At 42.8% G+C, this 23,286-nt stretch overlaps 1 protein-coding gene across 3 annotated transcripts in view; it reads left to right on the forward strand.

The window, feature by feature from the left end:
• CA5B (carbonic anhydrase 5B) overlaps positions 1 to 23,286 on the forward strand; it is a 53,792-nt gene that overhangs the window by 18,103 nt on the left and 12,403 nt on the right. For 2 of the 3 annotated variants that reach the window (XR_010111297.1, XM_034950332.3), the window contains exons 2-3: positions 3,564 to 3,758; positions 18,194 to 18,391. Coding sequence is in view for 2 of the 3 variants with exons in the window: in XM_034950332.3 (XP_034806223.1) it covers positions 3,617 to 3,758; positions 18,194 to 18,391 (340 nt within the window). In the remaining variant the exon portion in view is untranslated. Of the gene's footprint in view, positions 1 to 3,563; positions 3,759 to 7,563; positions 7,603 to 18,193; positions 18,392 to 23,286 lie in introns of those variants that run through there. The other variant, XM_034950336.2, reaches the window with a different exon arrangement.

Raw genomic sequence — 23,286 nt, forward strand, 5'->3', positions numbered from 1 at the left:
TTCCTGCTCCTTGGGTTCTAGATTCTTGCATAAATTTAAGGGTGTACTTTAAGCATTAATCTTAACCATTTCAGTTCATATTATTGTAACCACTCAAGGGATTCTTCCTGCCTGCTGCACAAAGAAAGACCACGGGGCATTGTAACCGCCCAATGAGTTCACATTGCCCGCTGCCTGGACAGAATCGATTTACCAAGACAGGGGAATTGCCATGGAGAAAGAGTAATTCACATAGAGCCAACTGTGTGGGAGACCAGAGTTTTATTATTAACTCAAATCAGTCTCCCCGAGCATCCAGGGATCAGTTTTTAAAGATAATTTCACGGGTAAGGGCTTGAGAAGTGGGGAGTGCTGATTGCTCAGGTTGGAGATGGAATTATAGGGGATTGAAGTGAGGTTTTCTTGCTGTCTTTTGTTCCTGGGTAGGATGGCAGAACTGGTTGAGCCAGATTACGGGTCTGGGTGGTGTCAGCTGATCCATCAAGTGCAGGGTCTGCAAAATATCTCAAGCACTGATCTTAGGTTTTACAATAGTGATGTTATCCCAAGGAGCAATTTGGGGAGGTTCAGACTCTGAGCCAGAGGCTGCACAACCCCTAAACTATAATTTCTAACCACTAGCTAAGTTGTTAGTCCTGCAGAGGCAGACTCGTCCCCAGGCAAGAAGGGGGTCTTTTTGGGAAAGGGCTGCTATCAATTTTGTTTCAGAGTCACACCATGAACTGAATTCTTTCCCAAAGTTAGTTCGGCCTATGTCCAGGAATGAACAAGGACAGCCTAAAGGTTAGAAGCAAGATGGAGTTGATTAGGTCTGATTTTATTCACTGTCATAATTTCCTCAGTTATAATTTTGCAAAGGCGGTTTCAGCATTGTAGTAAAGAAAGAGTTTAAGTAGACACGAGGCTGGCCACACCATGTGGGAGATGGAATTAGTACTGAAATAATCTCCTCCAAAGCTCATAGGTTACGGGTTTTTCAAAGGCAGTTTAGGGGAATGGGTGGAGGTGGCTAGGCTTGCTGCTGATTGTTTGAGGAAGAGATGAGATCAAAGTGTCCTTTGATTTCAAAAATACAATGAGGGATAAGTTGATAGGATGTCTGGGAATTTGCTTCAAAATAAGCTGGGGAGGAAAAATGGCAGGAGGGGGGATAGAAGATGTATAAATAAAACTTGATTGGCCATGAACAGACAATTGTTGAAATGGAATATTGGGTACGTGGGTGGTTTTATTATAGTGTTCTCACTATACTTGTATAAAATTTAAGTTTTCCATAATAAAGTTTTTCTTTGTTAAGAAAAACAAAGCAGAGTGAGATTCTAAATTGAAGTTGCCAATGGCCTATTGTTCTTTAAGTCTGCTCAGTTAATTCAGTTAAGGAAGTTATTTGAAAACAGGGTGCTAATGACACAGCTTTGTTTTCTGGGGTAAATACCCTGGGTTCGGTGTCTCACACGGAGAAGATTAACGACACGGACACACACGTGGAGTTCAGGAGAGGAAAGTTTAATAGGCAGAAGAAAGGAGAGAGGAGAGCAGCTCTCTCTCTTGCGAGAGAGGCGTCCAAAAATGGGACAAGTGGCGGACTGCAGCAGATTTTATAGGCAGGCTTGAGGAGGCGGTGTCTGATTTACATAGGGGCCACAGATTGGTTCGACCAGGTGTGACATTTACATAGCACGCAGGAAGGCTGGTCGCCCCACCCTAATCTTATTTTGCAAAGGGGCTTTCTACTTGGCCAATGCCATCTTGTCTGCTCCTTACTGTATACTTGGCTGGCAAAGGGAAGATGAAGCCGCCATTTTGAACATGCCTAGTCCTATGTAGTATTTTTCTATTGGCACAACTGCCAGCATTCACCTGTGCAAGCTTCCAGCTTGCTTGTCTATGTCTGCAGCTCAATTTTACAGGCTGCTCTTTGTTAGAAAAGAAAATGATTTGGGGGCTGCTTTTTATTAAAAGGAAAACCTTACTGAGGACTCCCATATCCTCACTATCTGCCTAAGTAATTTCTTCTTAACTCCTATATCACTATTATTTAGCTCAAGGCACCATCAAGATAATCCCTTGAAAGTTGATTACCAGTCCATGTTTGATATCCTGAGTCAAACATTTGCATCTCTTAAATAAGGTGCATTTTGACATACATGCTCCGTTCAAAAATGTATATACACAAACACACACATAAAACTATAAGCAGGCCAGATGCAGTGGCTCACACCTGTTATCCCAGCACTTTGCGAGGCCGTTAAGCAGGAGGATTGCTTGAGTCCAGGAGTTCGAGACCAGCCCAGGTAATATAGTGAGAACCCCCCACCCCGCCAACCCCCATCTCTAAAAAAAATAAAGTTAGCCAGGGATGGTCGGGCACAGTGGCTCACACCTGTAATCCCAGCACTTTGGGAGGCTTGAGGTGGGAGGATCACTTGAGATCAGGGATTCAAGAACAGCCTGGCCAACATGGTAAAACCGTATCTCTATGAAAAATACAAAAAAGAGCCTCTGCACAGGTTGGAGGGAAAGAAAGGAGTTGGAAGATCTGAAGCCCACGTAGCTGGTGGGCAGGTAGGAGTGCAAATGGATGTGAGGCCGAGATCTTAGCAGGCCCAGAGCACATGGCCTTGCAGCCACACCACAGTCATGGTTGCACAAAGGATGTCCTGAACATCTGTTTGAATGTGTCTCAAGTACTCAGACTAAACACTTCTAAATCTGTAGTGGAATGAATGTGTAACCAAGAAGAATTGATTTTTTTTTTTTTTCAAAATTTCAGAATGGAATAGGGATAGTTTTCAGGGAAAATGGATGAAGCAGTATTGTGGTGGGGAAAGTGTTCAAAGTTAATATTACCATAACTTCAGAACACCATAGTGAATACCTTGGAAAGCATCATCTTCATCTTCTGAGACTTTGACTGTGACCATGTGAAAGGTAGAGAGAGAATTCAGGATTAACTTTGTCTGTTTTCCCGTGTTCAAGGGCCATTGTGTTACACCTAAAATTGGCAAAGAGTCATAGATTATATTTAAGCTCAGATTTCAAAACTGTCCATGACTATTTTGGCAGGATGTATCTTGGGTTTTTTGTTTTGTTTTTGTTTTTTTTGTTGTTGTTTTGTATGCAATCTAGATGCAGATGTTTGTTTTTAGTCAGCCTGGAGGGAGCTTTAATGTTGGGGTTCTTCGTACATGTAAATACCATGCTGGATAATTAATTGGGATTTCCTGGAGCAATTTTTTTTTTTTTTTTTAAGAAACTGTACTGTAAACAGTTTTTCATTCTTGTGGATAAAGAGAAGCTTTTCTCTGGATTTCTAATATTCGCCAACCCTGAGGGAAAGGCAAAGCATGTGAGTCAGTCCTCAGGACCCTCCCTGCCCTCCACTGAGGGGACCAATGAGTTTGAGGAACAAGAGTGGATAAACCGTTGACTCTCATCTGCCCTCCCTCCCTCCACCTCAGGGTGTGTACTGCTAGTCTGAACATTGTCCTGCTTAGAGGTTTCTCCATCATCTTAAGTTTCTGTTGTTTACAGCTTTCCCTCCTCTGCCCTCATCCCTCTAGATTATTAAGTTCCTGCAACTTAACTGGGAACTGATCAAGATTTCAAGCTAAAGATGGTGGTGATGAACAGCCTGAGGGTCATTCTTCAAGCCTCTCCAGGCAAATTGCTGTGGAGAAAGTTCCAGATTCCGAGATTCATGCCAGCGAGGCCCTGCAGCCTCTATACTTGTACTTACAAAACCCGGAACCGAGCCTGTGAGTACACCACTTCCTTAAAGAGAACAAAAAGGGCTCCAGCCTGAGTGACAGAGTGAAATCTCATCTCTTAGAAAAAAAGAGAAAAGAAAAGAGGGAGCAAGTGTGCAAGAGCAAAAATACTCATCTTTATAATAATCACACATGTTAAACATTTGTAGCTATGCTGTCTTTGGCTTTCCAGCGTAGGATTATATGCCTTATGAACTGTGAAAATAACTGTTTCTCTGTTGATTCATGAAAGTAAATGTAGAATGTTCTTTCTTGACTAATTTTAGCATGTTAAAATGATGTCATGCAGAAACTGGACAAGAGACAGATCCCGGTTTTTAATATTTTGGAACCTGTTGTTTATTATTTCTTGGTAGCAATTGTCTTTTTTTTTTTCTTTTAAACAAAGGTTGATCCACAAACCACAAATTATTTCTGGGAACCTTAAGTTTCTGGAAGTTGCATGTAAATGTTTGTAAACAGTTTACTAGCTTCAACGTTCTGGAATATTCTGTCCTGAGTTAGGAATTACTGAGTTAATTCTAGCTGATCAGTCTGCAAGTGTGTGCTCTGCTGTAAGGATGGAAGATTGAGTGAGGCAGGAAATGGTCTTCCTCACACCTCTCTCATCTCGTTCCCCTCCTGGAAATACAAGGCATTGCCCATGTCCAGATGTGGCAGGGATTCTCCACTGTGGCATGATGGACATTGAGGATGGATCATTGTGTGTTGTAGGGGGTTGTCCTGTGCCCTGGAGGGTCTTTAGCAGCATTCCTGGCCTCTGCCTACTAGTTGCTAGTAGCACCCTCATGAAGCTATAACAACCAAAACTTTCTGCAGACATTGCCAAACATGCTCTGCGTGACTGCCCTAGAGAGGGCAGTTGAGAGAATGGGAAAGGATAATGTGTGTATTTGTGGACAGATAACTTTGAGTTAATGAAGAGATGAAATGGCTAAGTATTATCATTAAGGAGGAATTTTTCATGTTTTCCATTATTTAAAAAACATCGGCACAGAGTTTTCAAATGTTGGACTGCATTGAGGTCTAGGTTTCTCCCCTTTAGTGTTTATTTTCTTTGACCCCATATGCACATAATAAAAAGACTGAGTAAGAATGGAATGCTTGTAAATTAGTAATGCTAATCTAGCTACATCCAAGGGCTTGAAACTGCTCTACAAATATATTTTCACTGTAAGTTTATTTTGTTTCCTTCAACATTGACTGTGTTCTTTTTCAAATAAACGGACCAGAGGCATAATAAATTTCTGGTTGCTAGGTGTGGTTTCCTACAAACATGCCACATCCTACTGAGACTGGCTTATTCTGAACACTGGCACTTTGTGGTCTACGGTTTATATTGGAAAGTATTAATAGTTTTGCTTTTTTTTTTTTTTTTGACAGTTGAAATTAAACATCCAAATCCGGTATACGTATGTAGTTAGGATAGTTTGCTGCTTTTAGTGCTGACAAAAAAAAACAAACAGTAGTGGCTTCGGGAGGGGCAGTTTTACTTAGTGAATTTCCCACAACAGATGACATGTTCTTGTTTCTAAGTTACTAGGAAAAACAGGGGACAGTCACCATTTGATTTTGTTTGTAGCATATTACACTGTTCCAACCTGTTTGCCCCAAGAATAATATTGTGGTCTTTGCTGCTCTGGGCCTTCGAGCAGGTCCTATTTCTATGTTCTAGACCCTCGTCTGCTCAATTGTAAAGACAATTCTCATTGTTTCTGACAGCTCAATACCCCAACAGAAGGCCAATGTACACTTGTGACCAAGAATGACCCCAGATTCTTGAGGGTTTGAAAAGATAACGTGTTAATGAAAAAAGCCAAATTCTAAAATATTTGAAGAGGTTCATTCTGAGCCAAATATGAGTGACTGTGGCCCATGATACAGCCTCAAGAGGTCCTGAGAACACATGCCCAAGGTGGTTGGGTTACAGCATGGTTTAGGGAGACAGAAGTTACACGCAAGACATAAATCAATACATGTAAGGTATACATTGTGAGGACGAAACTCTGATTTGTTTTTTATCTTGCCCAAATTCCTATCTAAGGGGTCTGGGGAGCCATGCCCCACAAATCATAAATTCTCACCAGATAGGTTTTATTCAACCCTATATATCGTGATTTACTTTCCAAGCTGACTTTGGCATAACATTACAAGACAAAGAAGAAAATCAAAATATTTTACCCCAAAACATGTTTCTTTGCCATGTTTTGAAATAGCCCTGCAAAGCTGTTCTGCGTGGGGGAAAATTTGTATCTGTAAAGAATCTCTGGGCCAGGCGCGGTGGCTTACGCCTGTAATCTCAGCACTTTGCAAGGCCGAGGCGGGCGGATCACAAAGTCAGGAGATCAAGACCATCCTGGCTAACACGGTGAAACCCCGTCTCTACTAAAAATACAGAAAATTAGCCAGGCGTGGTGGTGGGCGCCTGCAGTCCCAGCTACTAAGGATGCTGAGGCATGAGAATGGCGTGAACCCGGGAGGCGGAGCTTGCAGTGAGCCGAGATCGCGCCACTGCACTCCAGCCTGGGCGACAGAGCGAGACTCTGTCTCAAAAAAAAAAAAAAAATCTCTGTTAACATAGCTAGATCTTTTTTTTCCAGACCCTCCCAATCCTAAAGAGATTAATTAAGATCTGAATAGGAAATATTTCTCATCTATTGTCTCTAAGGGCAGCTACTATAAGACTTCAAAGGAACTTTGATCTCCACAATCTTTATCTTAACCTGAACATTCCCTTTCTACCAATCCCAGGTCTTTAGACAAACTCAACCAATTGTCAACCAGAAAATGTTTAAATTTACCTATAGCGTAGAAGCCCCCCCAACCCCCACCCCAGCTTTGAGCTGTCCCGCCTTTCTGGACCAAACCAATGCATTTCTTAAATGTATTTGATTGATGTCTCGTGCCTCTCTAAAATGTATAAAAACAAGCTGTACCCTGAGCACCATGAGCACATGTTCTCAGGTCCTCCTGTGGGCTGTGTCACAGGCCACAGTCACCCATATTTGGCTCAGAATAAATCTCTTCAAATATTTTACAGAGTTTGACTCTTTTCGACAACACTTGGTTTGGCCTAGAAAGGTAGGACATCTCTAAGCAGGGGCTTACAGGTCATAAGTAAGTGGATTCAAAGATTTTCTGTTTGGCAGTTGGTTGAAAAAGTTAAGCTTTGCCTAAAGAGTTGAAGTCAACTGAAAGAAATGCTTGAGTTAAGATAAGGGGGATTGTAGAAGCCAAGGTTCTTGTTATGTAGATGAAGCCTCCCAGTAGCAGGCTTCAGAGAGATTAGATGGTAAACATCTCTTATGGGACCTTAAAAGGTGTCAGATCTCTCCTGGATCAGGAAAACACCTGGAAAGGGACAGGGGCTCTCTACAGAATGGACATTTCTCCCACAAGGGATGGCTTTGCAGGGCCATTTCAAAATATGTCAAAGAAATATATTTTGGGGTAAGGCTGGGTACAGTGACTCATGCCTGTAATCCCAGCACTTTGGGAGGCCAAGGCAGGTGGATCACCAGAGGTCAGGAGTTCGAGATCAGCCTGGCCAACATGGTGAAACCCCATCTCTACTAAAGATACAAAAATTAGCCAGGTGTGGTGGTATGCACCTGTAATCCCAGCTACTCAGGAGGCTGAGGCAAAAGAATCACTTGAACCCAGGAGGCAGAGGTTCCAGGTGAGCTGAGATCGCGCCATTGCACTCCAGCCTGGGCGACAAGGGCGAAATTCTCTCCCTAAAAATAAATAAATAAATTTTGGGGTAAAATACTTTGATTTCTTTCAGAGCCTGCTGTCTGTCATGTGATGCTCTACCAGGGTCAGGTTGGAGGTAGGTATTGTATTGCTACAAAGATTCTGTTATGTCAGTCTTATGATCTCTATTTGAGTGTTAAAGCTGGTCAGTTGTGCCTAAACTCTAAAGGGAGGGTATATAATGAGGCATGCCCAACCTCTCTTCCCCTCATGGCCTGAACTAGTTCTTCAGATTTCTTTGGGATCCCCCTGGCCAGGGTAGGGGGGATCCATTCAGTCCGTTGGGTAGCTTACAATTTCATTTCTGGTTCACATGTGCAAAGTCCTTAGCTAGTGATGTCACGCAGTGAGGACTCAGTGTTGGCAGCTACTTCTAGTACTACAGTTGTTACCATCATCATAGGCTCAGTGCCTGCCTCAGATGTTTAAATCTGACCATTTTAAGAGGAGGCAAAGCAAAATAAGGAGTGAATGAAAGTAGGAGGTTGTGGCAAATTCGGAAAGCAGCATTTCAGGTCAGCCCTGTGCTCTGTGCTCATCATATCTTTGAATCTTTGGCTGTCAACTCAGATTGCTGTTTGGTGTTATCTCAGGTAGCAGACAGTAACTGTTGATAGTCCTAACTTTGGAGACTTGTAATATAATAAGATAAAGATAAAAGCCTATACCTATTATCCAATGTGGAAATAAAATCAGTTTCCCTTAGGTATCATCTGGTGAAATTTAGTCTAATGGTCACATAAAAAGATTTAGGCATGAGATCTTAGACCATAGGAAAGTGCATTTAATAATTCTTAATTGAATGAAATATAAAGAATATCAGGTAAAATGGAAATGATACTGATTTGTTATTCCAATGATTCTTAATGTTGATGATCTCCGTACTTGTAGAAGAAAGAGAAACATGTTAGGATAATAGGGACTAAAGAAGCCAGCAGTGTATAAAATGCAGCCACTAACCCCATGTGGGTATTTACATGTAAATTTAAATTCATTAAATTTTTATAGCTACATATGCCTAGATCTTAATATACTGGACATTTCTATCATCAGAGAGGGTTCTATTTGACAGCAGTAACTATATCATAACTGTACTGTGTTTGAAAGTTATTCTATTATTTCTCCAATTAATTTTGAAGAATAAAAATAAAGCCTGGAGAGTAAGAAAAAGCTTGTTTTGCAGTGTTTTCACAAAGAATTCTGAAATATAGACTCAGGATGCCCCTAGATTGTCTTTTATTAACATGCAAATAACCTTGAGAAAAAATGAGCTGATTAAGAGCCACTTAGAATTGCATTAATGGCCTCAGGGTTATCTTCAGCTGCCTGGGACTGACAAATAGCCCTGGAACTGACCATCAGGAAATGTGGGCTGTAGTCTCCTGTGCTGATAACTACACAGGTATCCTGTGGCTAATGGACTCAGCATCCAAGTTCCTTTTATAGCCCTGATGATGCTCTAACAAGGTAATTTGTGATTCTGCGATCATCCTCAACCAAGTCATATGGAGGGTCCCTGTGTATACACCCATCACTGCATTAAGGCCAAGGCCTACACGGATATCTTCAGTAACATGAGGAAGTAGCACATCCCTCATAAAAAGGGCAGTGCATAGCAAGGGACCAGATAAAAAGCACATGAGGGTATAAGGCAATGCTTTCCGGTAGATAAATAACGTAAGCCACAAATATGAGCCGTATGGGTCATTCTGTATTTTCTAATAGGCCAGGTACAGTGGCTCATGCCTGTAAGCCCAGGACTTTGGGAGGCCGAGGTGGGACGATCGCTTGAGGCCAGGAGTTTGAGACCTGCCTGGGCAGCATAGCAACACCCCATCTCTACAATAAAATAAAATAAAAATATGAGTAATTCTATATTTTGTAATAACCGCATCTTAAAAAGTGCAAGTAAACAGGTCAAATTAATTTGACTAATATACTTTATTTAACCAAATATATCTAAAATATTATCACTTTAACATGAAATGAATATAAGAATTATAAATGAAATTTTAATATTATTTATTTTGTACTGAGCCTTCGAAGTTCCTGGTATTGTACATTTATATAGTACATCTCAATTTAGACTAGCACACAGGGACAGTGCTACCATATTGGGGAGCTCAGGAACAGAGAGAATAGGTGTTGAGGAGTAAGAACAGATGGAAGATGCTTTATTTAAGGTGGGAGTGTCAGAGAAGGGGCTTGAACTGACCTTGAAAGCCTAGTAGAATTTTAAGGAACAAACGAATAACAGATAGATACGATTAGGTGAACCTAAGAAGTGTTCAGGGTAAACCAGCTTGCCTGGTAGAGAGATGGTGGCTGTGAGGTAATGGGTAGAGAGCCTTGGTATCAATTTGTTTGGTTTTCTGTATCAGTAAAATAAGCATTTAGTACCTCTTCTGTGCCTTGTACCAAGTAAAGCCCTGGAGACTATAGAAAAAGTGGAGGACACAGACTTCATGGGCTTGGAGTTGACACAGGCCCTTTGGGCAGATAAAGCAAACACAGATTACCTGAGGAATGGTTGGATGCTAAATGGTATGAAAGCAAATTCAGTGTGTGTTCAGAAAAAGCAAAGCTCAGGATGGTTGGAGAATATGTCATCAGGGAGATAAGACTTGAACTGGAAAAGATTTCTATAAGTGTTAAGGAAAAGGAAGGGCTTCTAAGCACAAGCCAAAGTGGGGCTAAAGGCCAGGTGTGGGGGCTCATGCCTGTAATCCTAGCACTTTGGAAGGCCAAGACAGGAAGATAGCTTGAGCCCAGGAGTTCAAGACCAGCCTGGGCAACATAGTGAGACCCTATCTCTACAAAAAATTTTATTTAAAAAGTTTTTAGCCAGGCGCAGTGGCTCATGCCTGTAATCCCAGCACTTTGGGAGGCCAAGGCGGGTGGATCACAAGGTCAGGAGATCGAGACCATCCTGGCTAACACCGTGAAACCCCGTCTCTACTAAAAATACAAAAATTTAGCCGGGTGTGGTGGTGGGCACCTGTAAGTCCCAGCTACTCGGGAGGCTGAGGCAGTTGAATGGCAGGAACCGGGGAGGCAGAGCTTGCAGTGAGCCGAGATCGCGCCACTGCTCTCCAGCCTGGGCAACAGAGTGAGACTCCGTCTCAAAAAAAAAAAAAAAAAAGTTTTTAAAAACCAAAGTAGATGGCCGGGTGCAGTGGCTCACACCTGTAATCCCAGCACTTTGGGAGGCCAAGGCAGGTGGATCACGAGGTCAGGAGTTCAAGACCAGCCTGGCCAAGATGGTGAAACCCCATCTCTACTAAAAATACCAAAAATTAGGCCAGGTGCGGTGGCTCACGCCTGTAATTCCAGCACTTTGGGAGGCCAAGGCGGGCAGATCACAAGGTCAAGAGATCGAGACCATCCTGGCTACTGAAGACATGGTGAAATCCCGTCTCTACTAAAAAATAGAAAAATTAGCTGGGCATTATGGTGGGTGCCTGTAGTCCCAGCTATGCGGGAGGCTGAGGCAGGAGAATCGCTTGAACCTGGGAGTCAGAGGTTGCAGTGAGCTGAGATCACGCCACTGCACTCCAGCCTAGCGACAGAGCGAGACTCTGTCTCAAAAACAAACAAGCAACAACAACAACAACAAAAACCCACAAAAATTAGCCGGGCATGGTGACAGGCACCTATAATCCCAGCTACTCGGGAGGCTGACGCAGGAGAATTGCTTGAACCCAGGAGGTGGAGGTTGCAGTGAGCCAAGATCGTGCCACTGCACTCTAGCCTGGGTGACAGAGCGAGACTCCATCTCAAAAAAAAAAAAAACCCAAAGTAGACATAAACTTGTGTAGGTAGGCAGTTGTAAGAAGAGTAGCATGCTAAGGGGAATAGCATGACAAGAAAAGTAGCATAGGAACACCAGAGTTTGGGAAGAATGAGGAAAATGAGATTAGATAAGTGAGATGGGTTCTAATAGGAAAACCTGGGCATTGAACATAGAAGTTACAACTTGATATACTGTCTTTAGCGTAGGAGCAATGTGACAAAGGTGGTTATTTAGGAAAATTGCTGAGTGGCAGAACTCAGGAGTAGAGGAGAGTTAGAAAAGAGGAAAAGCAACCAAGAGGCTTTGTATGAAGTCTGGGGGTTAGGGTTCTGAACTAGGCCGCTGTTCTGGGCAAGGTGAAGAAGAGATAAACCTGAATGATTCTTAAAGAAAAATAATGAAATAAAGCAAAAAGGAGAAGCGAACTGTCTTATTCTGTTTGGGCTGCTATAACAAAGTACCTCAGACTAGATAATTTATACACAACAGAAATTTGTTGCTCACAGTTCTGGAGGCCAGGAAGTCCAAAAAACCAAGGTGCCAGTAGATTCAGTGTCTGATGAGGGTTCTCTTTGCTTCAAAGAATTTGCCTTCTTGCTGCATCCTCACGTGGTGGAAGGAGCTCAGAAGCTTTCTCAAGCCTCTTTTATAAGGGTATTAATCCCGTTCATGAGAGCTCTGCCTTCGTGACTATGTCACCTCCCAGTGGCCTCAGCTCTTAATACCATCACCCTGGGGAAAAGGATTTCAGCGTGTACATTTTTGGGTTTTATTTTATTTTTTTATTTTTTTTATTTTTTGAGACAGGGTCTTGCTCTCTTGCCCAGACTGGAGTGCAGTGGCACAATTTCAGCTCACTGCAACCTCCGCCTCCCGGGTTCAAGAGATTCTCCTGCCTCAGCCTCTCAAGTAGCTGGGACTACAGGTATGAGCCACCACACCCAGCTAATGTTTTGTATTTTTACTAGAAATGGTGTCTCCCCATGTTGGCCAGGCTGGTCTCAAACTACTGACCTCAATTGATCTGCCCACCTTGGCCTGCCAAAGTATTGGGATTACAGGTGCAAGCCACTGCTGCCTGGCTAAATTTTGAGGAGACGTATACATTCACACCATAGCACAAATCTTCCCAGTGATGCTCCTCATCTTATTCCATCCACAAGTATTAACCGAAAGCCAGCTGGCTTACAGAGCAGTGAGGAAGGCAGATAATTAGACACATATGCATATAATTATAACTGCACCTATGTAATAAATGTCATGAAAGAAAAATCGGAGTGCTATGATTTAAAAATTATAATATGAAGTGATCATATTATAAGAGAGTAGCCAGAGATCACTTTGTCAAGGAGGTAACAATTAAGCCCAAGACCTAAAGATAATGGGAGCCAGCCCTGAGCCAAATGAGGGGTAGTTGATTTCTGTGGAGGAGGAGCACGAAGAAAGGGACTAAGGCAGGAATGAGCTTTCCATGTTTCAAGGGCTGAAAGAAGGACAGTGCCAAAGCTGGGGAAATAGGTGGTTGCAGCAAACTGAATGTTCATGACCCCCTAACATTTGTGTGTTGAAATCCTAACCACCAAGGTGATGGTATTAAGAGGTGGGGCTTTGGGGAGGTGATTAGATCGTGAGGGCAGAGTTCTCATGAATAGGATTAGTTCCCAATATAAAAGAGACCCCAGAGAGCTCCCTCGTACCTTGTACCATGTGAAGACAGCAAGGAGGCTGTCTGTGAACCAGAAGACAGGACCTTGCCGGACACCCAGTCTGCTGGTGCCTCGATCTTGGACTTCCCAGACTCCAGAACTGTGAGAAATAAATTTCTCTTATTTATAAGCCACCTAGTCTATGACATTCTGTCATAGCAGGCTGAATGGACTAAGACAGTGCTAAAGCACAAAATAAATCAAACCTAGGACTACTCATATAAACAACTAAAATCAAGCACTTCCTCAACATGGAATCCTTTGCAGCGCTTTTGTTGCCCATCAGCTAGAAATTACTGACACCTTTTTTTTTTTTTTTTTTTGAGTCGGAGTCTTGCCCTGTCGCCCTGGCTGGAGTGCAATGACACAATCTATCTCAGCTCACTGCAGCCTCCACCTCCTGGTTTCAAGCAATTCTCCTGCCTCAGCCTCCCGAGTAGCTGGGATTATAGGTGCGCACCACCACGCCCAGCTAATTTTTTGTATCTTTAGTAGAGACGGGGTTTCACCATGTTGGCCAGGCTGGTCTTGAACTCCTGACCTCAGATCTGCCTGCCTCGGCCTCCCAAAGTGCTGAGATTACAGGCATGAGCCACCGCACCCGGCCGACACTTTCTTAATGACAGTATGCCTTTGTTAACATAAACCGCGGTTGGTAAAATCACTGTCTGTTTATTTCATTTTCCCTATACAAGAAGAACCTGAAAATGAAGCTTCTGTTAGACCACTTAATCATCTTATTTTTGAGGTAAAATATGAGCAACAACCAGGAAATTGTTTCAATCTGATTTTTGCTTAAATAGAGGAAAAGGAAGGGAGTAGGAGAGAACAAAAGTGTCAGTTTATCTTTAGCAAAACAAACCCTTGGCAAAAAATTGGCTTCAGTAAGGGGGCAGTGACCAAGGACCTGGCTTCAGTAAGGGGGCAGTGACCAAGGACCCCCTCCCCACCCAGTGAGTTGGATGGTCTAGCCTAGATGGTCTAGTTTAGTAAAGGAGGAGGTGGGTAGGAGGAAAGAAACCTTCTGGAAGCTGAACTTGTAAACTCAAGGGCATAAACTGATCTTGTCATTATGGTCATTAAAGAGCAATTGAAGGAACAGGCTCAGTTTTCTTGGGCTGGTATTTGCATGAGTGTGAGTGTTGATACTTCCCATTTCATGCATGAGATGGGGAACAATTAAGGATGACCAAGGCGTCGTCTTAGGGACCTAATCACTCCAGTTCTTCCCTAGTTGTCACAGGAGACCCTGATTGAATGGCTTTGAAGAGTGTGTACTCTCAAATTATCAGCCACAGTCTGAGTGTCTCAGAGGGGAAGGTGCATAGTCTCTTTGTGTCAGGAATCTTTACAAACAGAATCAGGGCCTTTCAAGGGCTTTCTAGAAGTTAAAAAATTAACACAATTTGAATCATTTTTCAGATCATTTGAATCCTTTCAAATCATTTGAATTTGAGCTTTTTCCCCCCCAACAATGGCAGTTGGTTATGTTACAGGGCATATGTTTATTTTATTTTTTATTTTTGCCTTTAAAAGAGATGTTTATTCATGATGAATATGAATCCAAGTGTTTGGGTGGATATAACAGAACCAAATGTAACAAATTTAAGATCATCTTTCCCTCTAAGATGAAAAATATGGTATATTATATGTTATTGGATAAAATTACTAAACATTTTTAGACCCTGAGGTTGTATATTTTATGACGTTGGCTGCTGCGTAGTTGCCATGATTGCTTTTTCAAATTGTTAATTTCTTTCTTTTTTAAAATTTCTATTTTTATTTTACATTCAGGGGTTACATATGCAGATTTGTTACATGGGTATATTGCATGGTGATGAGGTTTGGGCTTCTATTGATCCTGTCATCCAGATAGTGAACATAGTACCTAATAGGATGTTTTCCAGAAGGGCATATGTTTAATAAGATACCACAGGGCAACAAAAAAGGAGGAAGATGTGGCTCCTGCCCACAAGGAATTTGCATTCTAATTAGATTATGACAGTATGGCCCAGATTCCATTTCAGATGTGCCTGTTCATGTGCATTTTCCATTTTAGTTTTCTGAAACAGAAACTTCTTGTTCTTTAAAGTTCTTGTTCTTCACAAGTTGTTTTATACTCAGGAAAGAAAAAAACCCAGAACATTGGGTTCAGACCTCTCCAGAGATGACAGTACTGCATTATATGAAGAAATAGAAAGAAAAGAGTATTATGAGTTTGCATGCACCTTTTATCTTTAGACCAGGGTTTCTCAACTTTGGCACTATTGGCTTTTGGGTCAGGATGCTTCTTTGTCTTGTGGGAGGGAGCCCATCCAGTGCATTATAGGATCTTTAGCAGCATCCCTGGCCTCTAACCACTAGATGTCACTAGCACCCTCTCCCAGTTTTGCCATCTGAAAATGTCTCCAGACATTGCCAAATGTTTTTGGGGGACTGAATTGCTCTCTCTGTTGAAAACCACTGATTTAGGCACTCTCAGGAGAGCTCTTTGTCTGTATTGCTGGAGCACTTTTATAAATAAAACAAAACAAAACACTAAGGTTAAGATACTGACTTACGGTCAGGCGCAGTGGTTTGCGCCTGTAATCCCAGCACTTTGGGAGGCTGAGGTGGGTGGATAACTTGAGGCCAGGAGTTCAAGCCCATCCGGGCCAACACAGCGAAACCCCATCTCTACTAAAAATAGACAAAAGTTAGCCGGGTGTGGTGGCATGCGCCTGTAATCCCAGTTACTCAGGAGGCTGAGGCAGGAGAATTGCTTGAACCCAGGAGGCGGAGGTTGCAGTGAGCCAAGGTCATGCCACTGCACTCCAGCCTGGGAGACAGAGCAAGACTCCATCTAAAAAAAAAAAAGGTATTGACTTCTGGCTTTCAGCAATTACTGAAGGAAGAGGATTATCTGCTCTGTCAGAGTAAACCAGAGGCAGGTTTCTGCTTTTCATGGAAATAGGAGATGATGCTGCCATACGTGAGGGATTTGACAGAGTAACAAAACAACTACCTTAGTCTCATCCTCATTCTTTTTTTTTTTTTTTTTTTTTTTTGAGACAGAGTCTTACTCTGTCACCCAGGCTGGAGTGCAGTGGCGCAATCTCGGCTCACTACAATCGCCATCTCCCGGGTTCAAGCGATTTTCCTGCCTCAGCCTCCCAAGTAGCTGGGACTACAGGCGTGTGCCACCACACCCGGCTAATTTTTAATAGAGACAGGGTTTCACTGTGTCTCGATCTCCTGACCTCGTGATCCGCCAAAGTGCTGGGATTACAGGCATGAGCCACCATGCCCAGCCAGTGTCATCCTTATTCTTAGTGGTGGGGCGAGATGCAGAGGGTCGTTGGTAATGATTTCCTTCATGTTTCTCCTAGTTTTCCTTTTGTTCTTGATTCTACCCATCCATGGTACTTCTAAAGGACAGGGAAATGGACCACCCCAAACTGATATACATTGGTTCTGCTCATCACACTTGGGGGTCTCAACAGGCTGATCTGTGTTATCAGCAAGTCTGCTGATACTTATCAGGGACTTGCTACAGAGACCTGGTGCTTGACTCTGGAAGAAAATCAGCATCAGCAATGTCTTCAGTGCCCTGTGGAGGATAAATTATATGTGTACACCTTAATAGATAATCTCCACATCCCTGTGACACACTGCAACCTCCAGGGACCTTAGCAATGCTGACGTTCTACCCAGGTTTTGCAGGGTGGCTGCCTGGTCCTCAGAGTTTGCTTACATAGGAGGTGAACTCAACTCAGCATGCACAGTTATGTGGGGCGAGCATCTTACAGGATGCAGGCTACGCAACCCTTTTTTTCTACCAGCCAACCAATTAAACGCTGACAATACTGATTCAATTGTTTCCTTTCCCAAAGTTCTCCCATTTCCTTTTTTGAAAATAAATCTGTTATTGAAAATTGAATTAATTTGTCTTTGTATTTGAAGCCACTTTGGGGAGTTGGGGATTGGGAAATTCTCGATGAAGAAAAGAAACTCATTTATGAATACCCTATTTCCACATGGCACCAAACTCCATGCATTATATTGTGATCACAGCACTGATTGCACTTGGTTTAGGTGAGCTTAGTAGGCAGACTGAGATGTGTTGGTTTTGCAAGATGCCAAAATGCTGTTCCTCTGCCAGGTGCTCTCTGACCTATCTTTATCCTCTACTTTTGTGTATCGATTAAACCCCTAAGTGGCTGTATTGGTCAGGGTTCTCCAGAAGCAGAACCAATAAGGTATATAGAGAGATAGATGAGAGGGAATTTATTAGTGGAAATTGCTCACATGATTATAGAGGCTGGGAAGTCCCATAACAGGCCATCTGCAAGCCAGAGACCCTGAGATACTGGTAGTATGGGACAGTCCAAGACACAGGCCTTAGAACCAGGGAAACTGATGGTATAACTCTCAGTCTGAGGCCAAATTCCTGAGAACCCAGAGAGGTGCTGGTGTAAGTTCTGGAGTCCAAAGGCTGGGAAGCCTGTAGCTGTTACCCAAGGACAGGAGCAGAAGAGTGTATCCAAGATCCAGCAGATAGATGGACACATTCAGTTTTTCCATGTTTTTGTTCTCTCTGGCCCCCCAGCAGTTTAGATGATACCTGCCCACATTAAGGGCAGATCTTTCCCACCTAGTCCACTCAGAATTACATGCTAGTCTCCTCCGTAAACACCCCCAGAGAAACACCCCAAAATAATGCTTTACCAGGTTTCTAGGTATCCTTTAATCCAGTCAAGTCAGCAGCTAAAAGTAACCATCATAGTGGCTAATTCCTAAGGCTTTTAGTTTCCATTAGCCCTGACAGGTTCTCCAGAAGTACAGTAGACAGGCTTTTTTTTTTTTTCTTTTGAGACATGGTTTGGGTCTGTTGCCCAGTCTGGAGTGCAGTGGTGCTATCATGGCTTACAACAGCCTCGACCTCCCGGGCTCAATCCTCCCACTTTAGCTTCCCTGGTAGCTAGGACTACAGGTGTGTACCACCACGCCTGGATAATTTTTTGCATATTTTATAGAGACAGGGTTTCGCCATGTTTCCTAGGCTGGTCTCAAACTTCTGGCCTCAAGTGATCCACCCGCCTTGGCCTCCCCAAGTGCTGGGATTATAGGAGTGAGCCACTGCACTCGGTCCAACAGTCTTGATAATAGGCTGACCTGCTTTCTCCTAGTGCATCCACTCTGGGAGAGCGTGGACCTGGTTCCTGGGGGCGATCGACAGTCACCCATCAACATTCGGTGGAGGGACAGTGTTTATGATCCCGGCTTAAAACCACTGACCATCTCTTATGACCCAGCCACCTGCCTCCACGTCTGGAATAATGGGTACTCTTTCCTCGTGGAATTTGAAGATTCTACAGATAAATCAGGTGAGGGCAAGATCTGGTGGTCTTGTAAGGAGTTAAAGAAACAGTGTCATGTTAACAGAGGACACATCAAACTCTCTCCATGATAGTATTGACCTCTTTGTGAGCAATGGCATGGAACTCATTGGAATTTTAAAAAAAATTGTGGTGAAATACACATAATATGAAATTTATCATCTTAACCATTTTTAAGAATACAGTCAAGTAGTATTATATTAAGTACATTTCCATTAGTGTACAATCATCACCACCATCTATCTCCAGAAATCCTTTCATCTTGCAAAACTGAAACTTTACCCATTAAACAGTAGCACCCCATTCACCCTCCCTCCAGCTTCTCGCAGTCAGTATTTGGCTTGCTTGCTTGCTTTCTTTTCTTTTCTTTTTTTTGGAAACAGATTCTTGCTCTGTCACCCAGGCTGGAGTACAGTGGGGCAGTCTTGGCTCACTGCAACCTCTGCCTCCCAGGTTCAAGCAATTCTCCTGCCTCAGCCTCCCGAGTACCTGGGATTACAGGTGCCCGTCACCACGCCCAGCTAACTTTTGTATTTTTAGTAGAGAGGGGGTTTTACCATGTTGGCCAGGCTGGTCTCGAACTCCTGACCTCAGGACCTCAGGTGATACACCTGCCTCGGCCTCCCAAAGTGCTGGGATTACAGGTGTGAGCCACTGCACCTGGCCTTTTTTTTTTTTTTTTTTGAGATGGTGTCTCACTCTGTCGCCCAGGCTGGAGTGCAGTGGCGTGATCTTGGCTCACTGCAACCTTCACCTCCTGGCTTCAGGCAATTATCCCGCCTCAGCCTCCCAAGTAGCTGGGATTACAGGCACATGCCATCACACCTGGCTAATTTTTGTATTTTAGTAGAGACTGGTTTCACCATGTTGGCCAGGCTGGTCTCAAACTCCTGACCTCAAGTGATCTGCCCACCTTGGCCTCCCAAAGTGCTGAGATTATAAGCGTGAGCCACTGCTCCCAGCTCCGGCAAATTTTTGTATTTTTTGTAGAGATGGGGTTCCTGAGATCAAGTGATCCTCCCACCTCGGCCTCCCAAAGTGCTTGGATTATAGGTATGAGCCACCGAGCCAGGCCTCAAGAATTCTTATCTACCCATTTGCATGAGTAATCTTAGATGGAAAACAAGTCATCAACGTTTTTGTCATAATAGCTTCTTTTTAGATACCTACAAACCCAACTGACTAAATCACCCCTTGAACCTGTCTTCCCTAGGAGTGTCAGTCACACACTTACAAAATATGCAAAGAAAACTTGTAGAGAGTTTGCTAATTTTTTTGTTTGGTTAGAAAGAACTAAAACTGATAGCCCTTTTAAATTATGCTTTAATAATTATTTTCTTTAAGATAGCATCAATTTTTAGTAATTACCTAATTTTCTCTCTCTCTCTCTCTCTCTCTCTTTTTCCACCTTTCAGTGACTGCCTCTTATTTCCTGTTTATTCTTCGCTGCTATTTCTCCATGTTGTTGCAAAACAATCAATAGCATGCAAAGAGGAAAAAAAGAGTGAATGAACATAAAAAATAAAAAGTGAAAGAAAGCAAGACATTTTAGAAACAAAGAAAGGCAAGAAACAATTCTAGAAAAGTAAAAACCTAATAAATATCGATGTCTATAAATTTCAAAGACAAAACCCTAAGAAATGCTGCCACAGTGTGCTTTGTGAGGATTGGAATAAAGTGCAAGGAAAAGGAGCTGGGGAAGGTATGTGACAAAAACATCATACCAGTCCTTTTGGGATGCAGCTAAAGCAGTGCTTAGAGGGAAATTTATAGATGAAAATGCCTATAATAGAGAAGAACTTTCTCAAGTCAGTATCTCAGCTTTCCGCCTTAAGAAACTAGAAAAAGAAGAACAAACTAAACCCAAAAGCAAGTAGAGAGAAGGGCATAATAAAGAACGAGCAGAAATCAATGAAATCAAAAGTTGGTTCTTTGGGAAGATCAACAAAGTTCACAAACTTTTAATTGGGGGAGACCAAGAAAAAAATAAAAGAAGACTCAAATTACTAAACTCTGGAATGAAAGAGAGGACAACATGACCTACCTACCTTGATAGGATTATAAGAGAAGGTATGTGAACATCTCATACCGCAGTCCTCTGCTGGGTGTTGTTTGGTATTTGGTTCCCCTGAGTAGGACACCATTACTGATTTGAATGAGTGCATATAAGACACTCGAAATACTGTGGGGAAGGGCACTAAATTGTCCCTGGATGATCCCTGTCAATTATCATCTCCTCTGGAATTCCTCTTATTGGCACTGTCAACAGGCATTAAGGAGATGGAGAGGTGAGTGCCTTTGTTCTCCTCCTCAGGGTGCTTCCTGCTCCATCCTGCTTCCCTGACTTTACACTTCTTTGCGGCAGTGCCAGTGAACCTAGTAAGAATGCTTTCACAAACATTTAAGTTCTCCTTCCCTGTTTTAGGTCCTACATTTACTTTAAAACACACATACACAGTTTAAAACACACACACACACAGTTTAATGATTTTTAAAGGAAATTTACAGAGTTGTGCAACCATCACTATAGTCTAATTTTAAAACATTTCCATCACCCCAGAAGCATTCCTTGTGTCCATTTCCTGCATTTGCTTTTATTTATGTGGGTTCTGTGTATTTCCTTTCTCTTCACCATCCCTTTCTCTGTCAGCTCCTTCTCTTTCACATTGAAAAACAAAAGGAGGGAGTGAATATTACAGATTGCTTACTACCAGCCAGACTCTCTGCTGAATGTTTTATATTTGTTATGTAATTTTTTACAAGTTTAATCCTTTCTCATCTTAGAGCATGGAAAGAATAAAATATCAGGCCAAGCATGATGGCTCATGCCTGTAATCCCAGTGCTTTGGGAGGCCGATGTGGGTGGATCACTTGAGGTCAGGAGTTCGAGACCAGCCTGGCCAACATGGTGAAACCCCTTCTCTACCAAAATACAAAAATTATTTGGGCATGGTGGCACATGCCTGTAATTCCAGCTTCTCGGGGAGGCTGAGACAGGAGAATCACTTGAACCTGGGAGTTGGAGGTTGCAGTGAGGCGAGATCGTGCCACTGCATTCCAGCCTGGGCAACAGAGTGAGACTCTGTCTCAAAAAAAAAATTAAAAAATAAAAGAATAAAATATCAACAACCTCAAATATATAAGTATATATTTATTTGATATGTGTTATGACTGCTCTGCTTTCCAATTCACTATCTTCTGTCTACCTGCCCCATTTCTTTGTTTCTTTCTTTTTTTTCTGTAGAGACTGGGTCTCACTATGTTTTTCAGGCTGGTCTCAAACTCCTGGCCTCAAGTGATCCTCCCACCTTGGCCTCCCGGAGTGCTAGGATTACAGGTGTGAGCCACTGCTGGGCCTGCCCCATTTCTTGATGACTATATTTCCTTCTTTCCTGCATTCATCTGCCCCACCCAACCCTACCTTTTTCCTTTAATCTTGCTGAGGTTACCAGTGACATCCCAATTAACTAGCCTGACAGCTGCTTGACAGTCTACTTCTCTCTCTTTCTTTCTTTCCTTTCCTTTTCTTTTCTATGTTTTATTTATTTTTATTTTTTAGAAAGAGTCTTTCTCTGTTGCCCAGGCTGGAGTGCAGTGGCGTGATCTTGGCTCACTGCAAGCTCCATCTCCCAGGTTCACACCATTCTCCTGCGTCAGCCTCCCGAGGAGCTGGGACTACAGGCACCCGCCACCATGCCCAGCTAATTTTTTTTTTATTTTTAGTAGAGACGGGGTTTCACCATGTTAGCCAGGATGGTCTTGATCTCCTGACCTCATGATCCGCCCGCCTCAGCCTCCCAAAGTGCTAGGATTACAGGCATGAGCCACCGCGCCCGGCCAAAAACATCTTATCTGGGCCAGCCGCAGTGGCTCAACTGCCTGTAATCCCAGCACTTTGGGAGGCTGAGATGGGTGGATCTCTTGAGCTCAGGAGTTCAAGACAAGCCTGAGCAACATGGCAAAACCTCATCTCTACAAAAAAAAAAAAAAAAAAAAAAAAAAAGCCTGGCATGGTGGTGCACGTCTGTAGTCCCAGCTACTCAGGAGACTGAGGTAGGAGGATGGCTTGAGCCCAGGAGGCAGAGGTTGCAGTGAGCCGACATTGTGCCACTGCACTCCAGCTTGGGCGACAGAGTAAGACCCTGTTTCAAAAAAAAAAAAAACACTTGTCAATATTTTGCCTATAATATATTGGTAATAATTTGTGTGTGTGTGTGTGTGTTTGCGACAGAGTCTCGGTCTGTCACTCAGGCTGGAGTGCAGTGGCACGATCTCAGCTCACCGCAACCTCCGCCTCCTGGGTTCAAGTGATTCTTGTGCCTCAGCCACCTGAGTAGCTGGGACTACAGGCATGGGCCACCACGCCCAGCTAATTTTTTTTTTTTTTAAATTTTTAGTAGAGATGGGGTTTCACCATGTTGGCCAGGCTGATCTCAAATTCCTGACCTCAGATGAGCCACCCGCTTCAGCCTCCCAAAGTGTTGGGATTACAGGTGTGAGCCACCAGGCCCGGCCAGTGTGTTTTTTCAATTGACATATTTGTATATATTTACCAGGTACAATGTAATCTTTTGATATATGTATGCATTGTGGAATGATTATATCAAGCAATGAAAATATCCATCACCTCACATGCTTACCATTTTTTTTTTTTGTAGCGAGAAAATCTACTGTTACTCTTTTAGTAATTTTGAAATGTGCAATACATTATTATCAACTATGGTCACCATGCTGTGCAATAAATCTTGAAAACATATTCTTCCTAACTGAAACTTTGTACCTTTTGACCAACATCTCCCAGGTGATCATTTTTGACTTGCAAATGTCCTATTCCATTTCAATGAAAGGGAAAGCAACACTAGTATCTTCAAAACTTGAAAAGC

This window comes from Pan paniscus, chromosome X, assembly GCF_029289425.2.
Source record: "Pan paniscus chromosome X, NHGRI_mPanPan1-v2.0_pri, whole genome shotgun sequence".
NCBI classification, from domain to species: domain Eukaryota; kingdom Metazoa; phylum Chordata; class Mammalia; order Primates; family Hominidae; genus Pan; species Pan paniscus.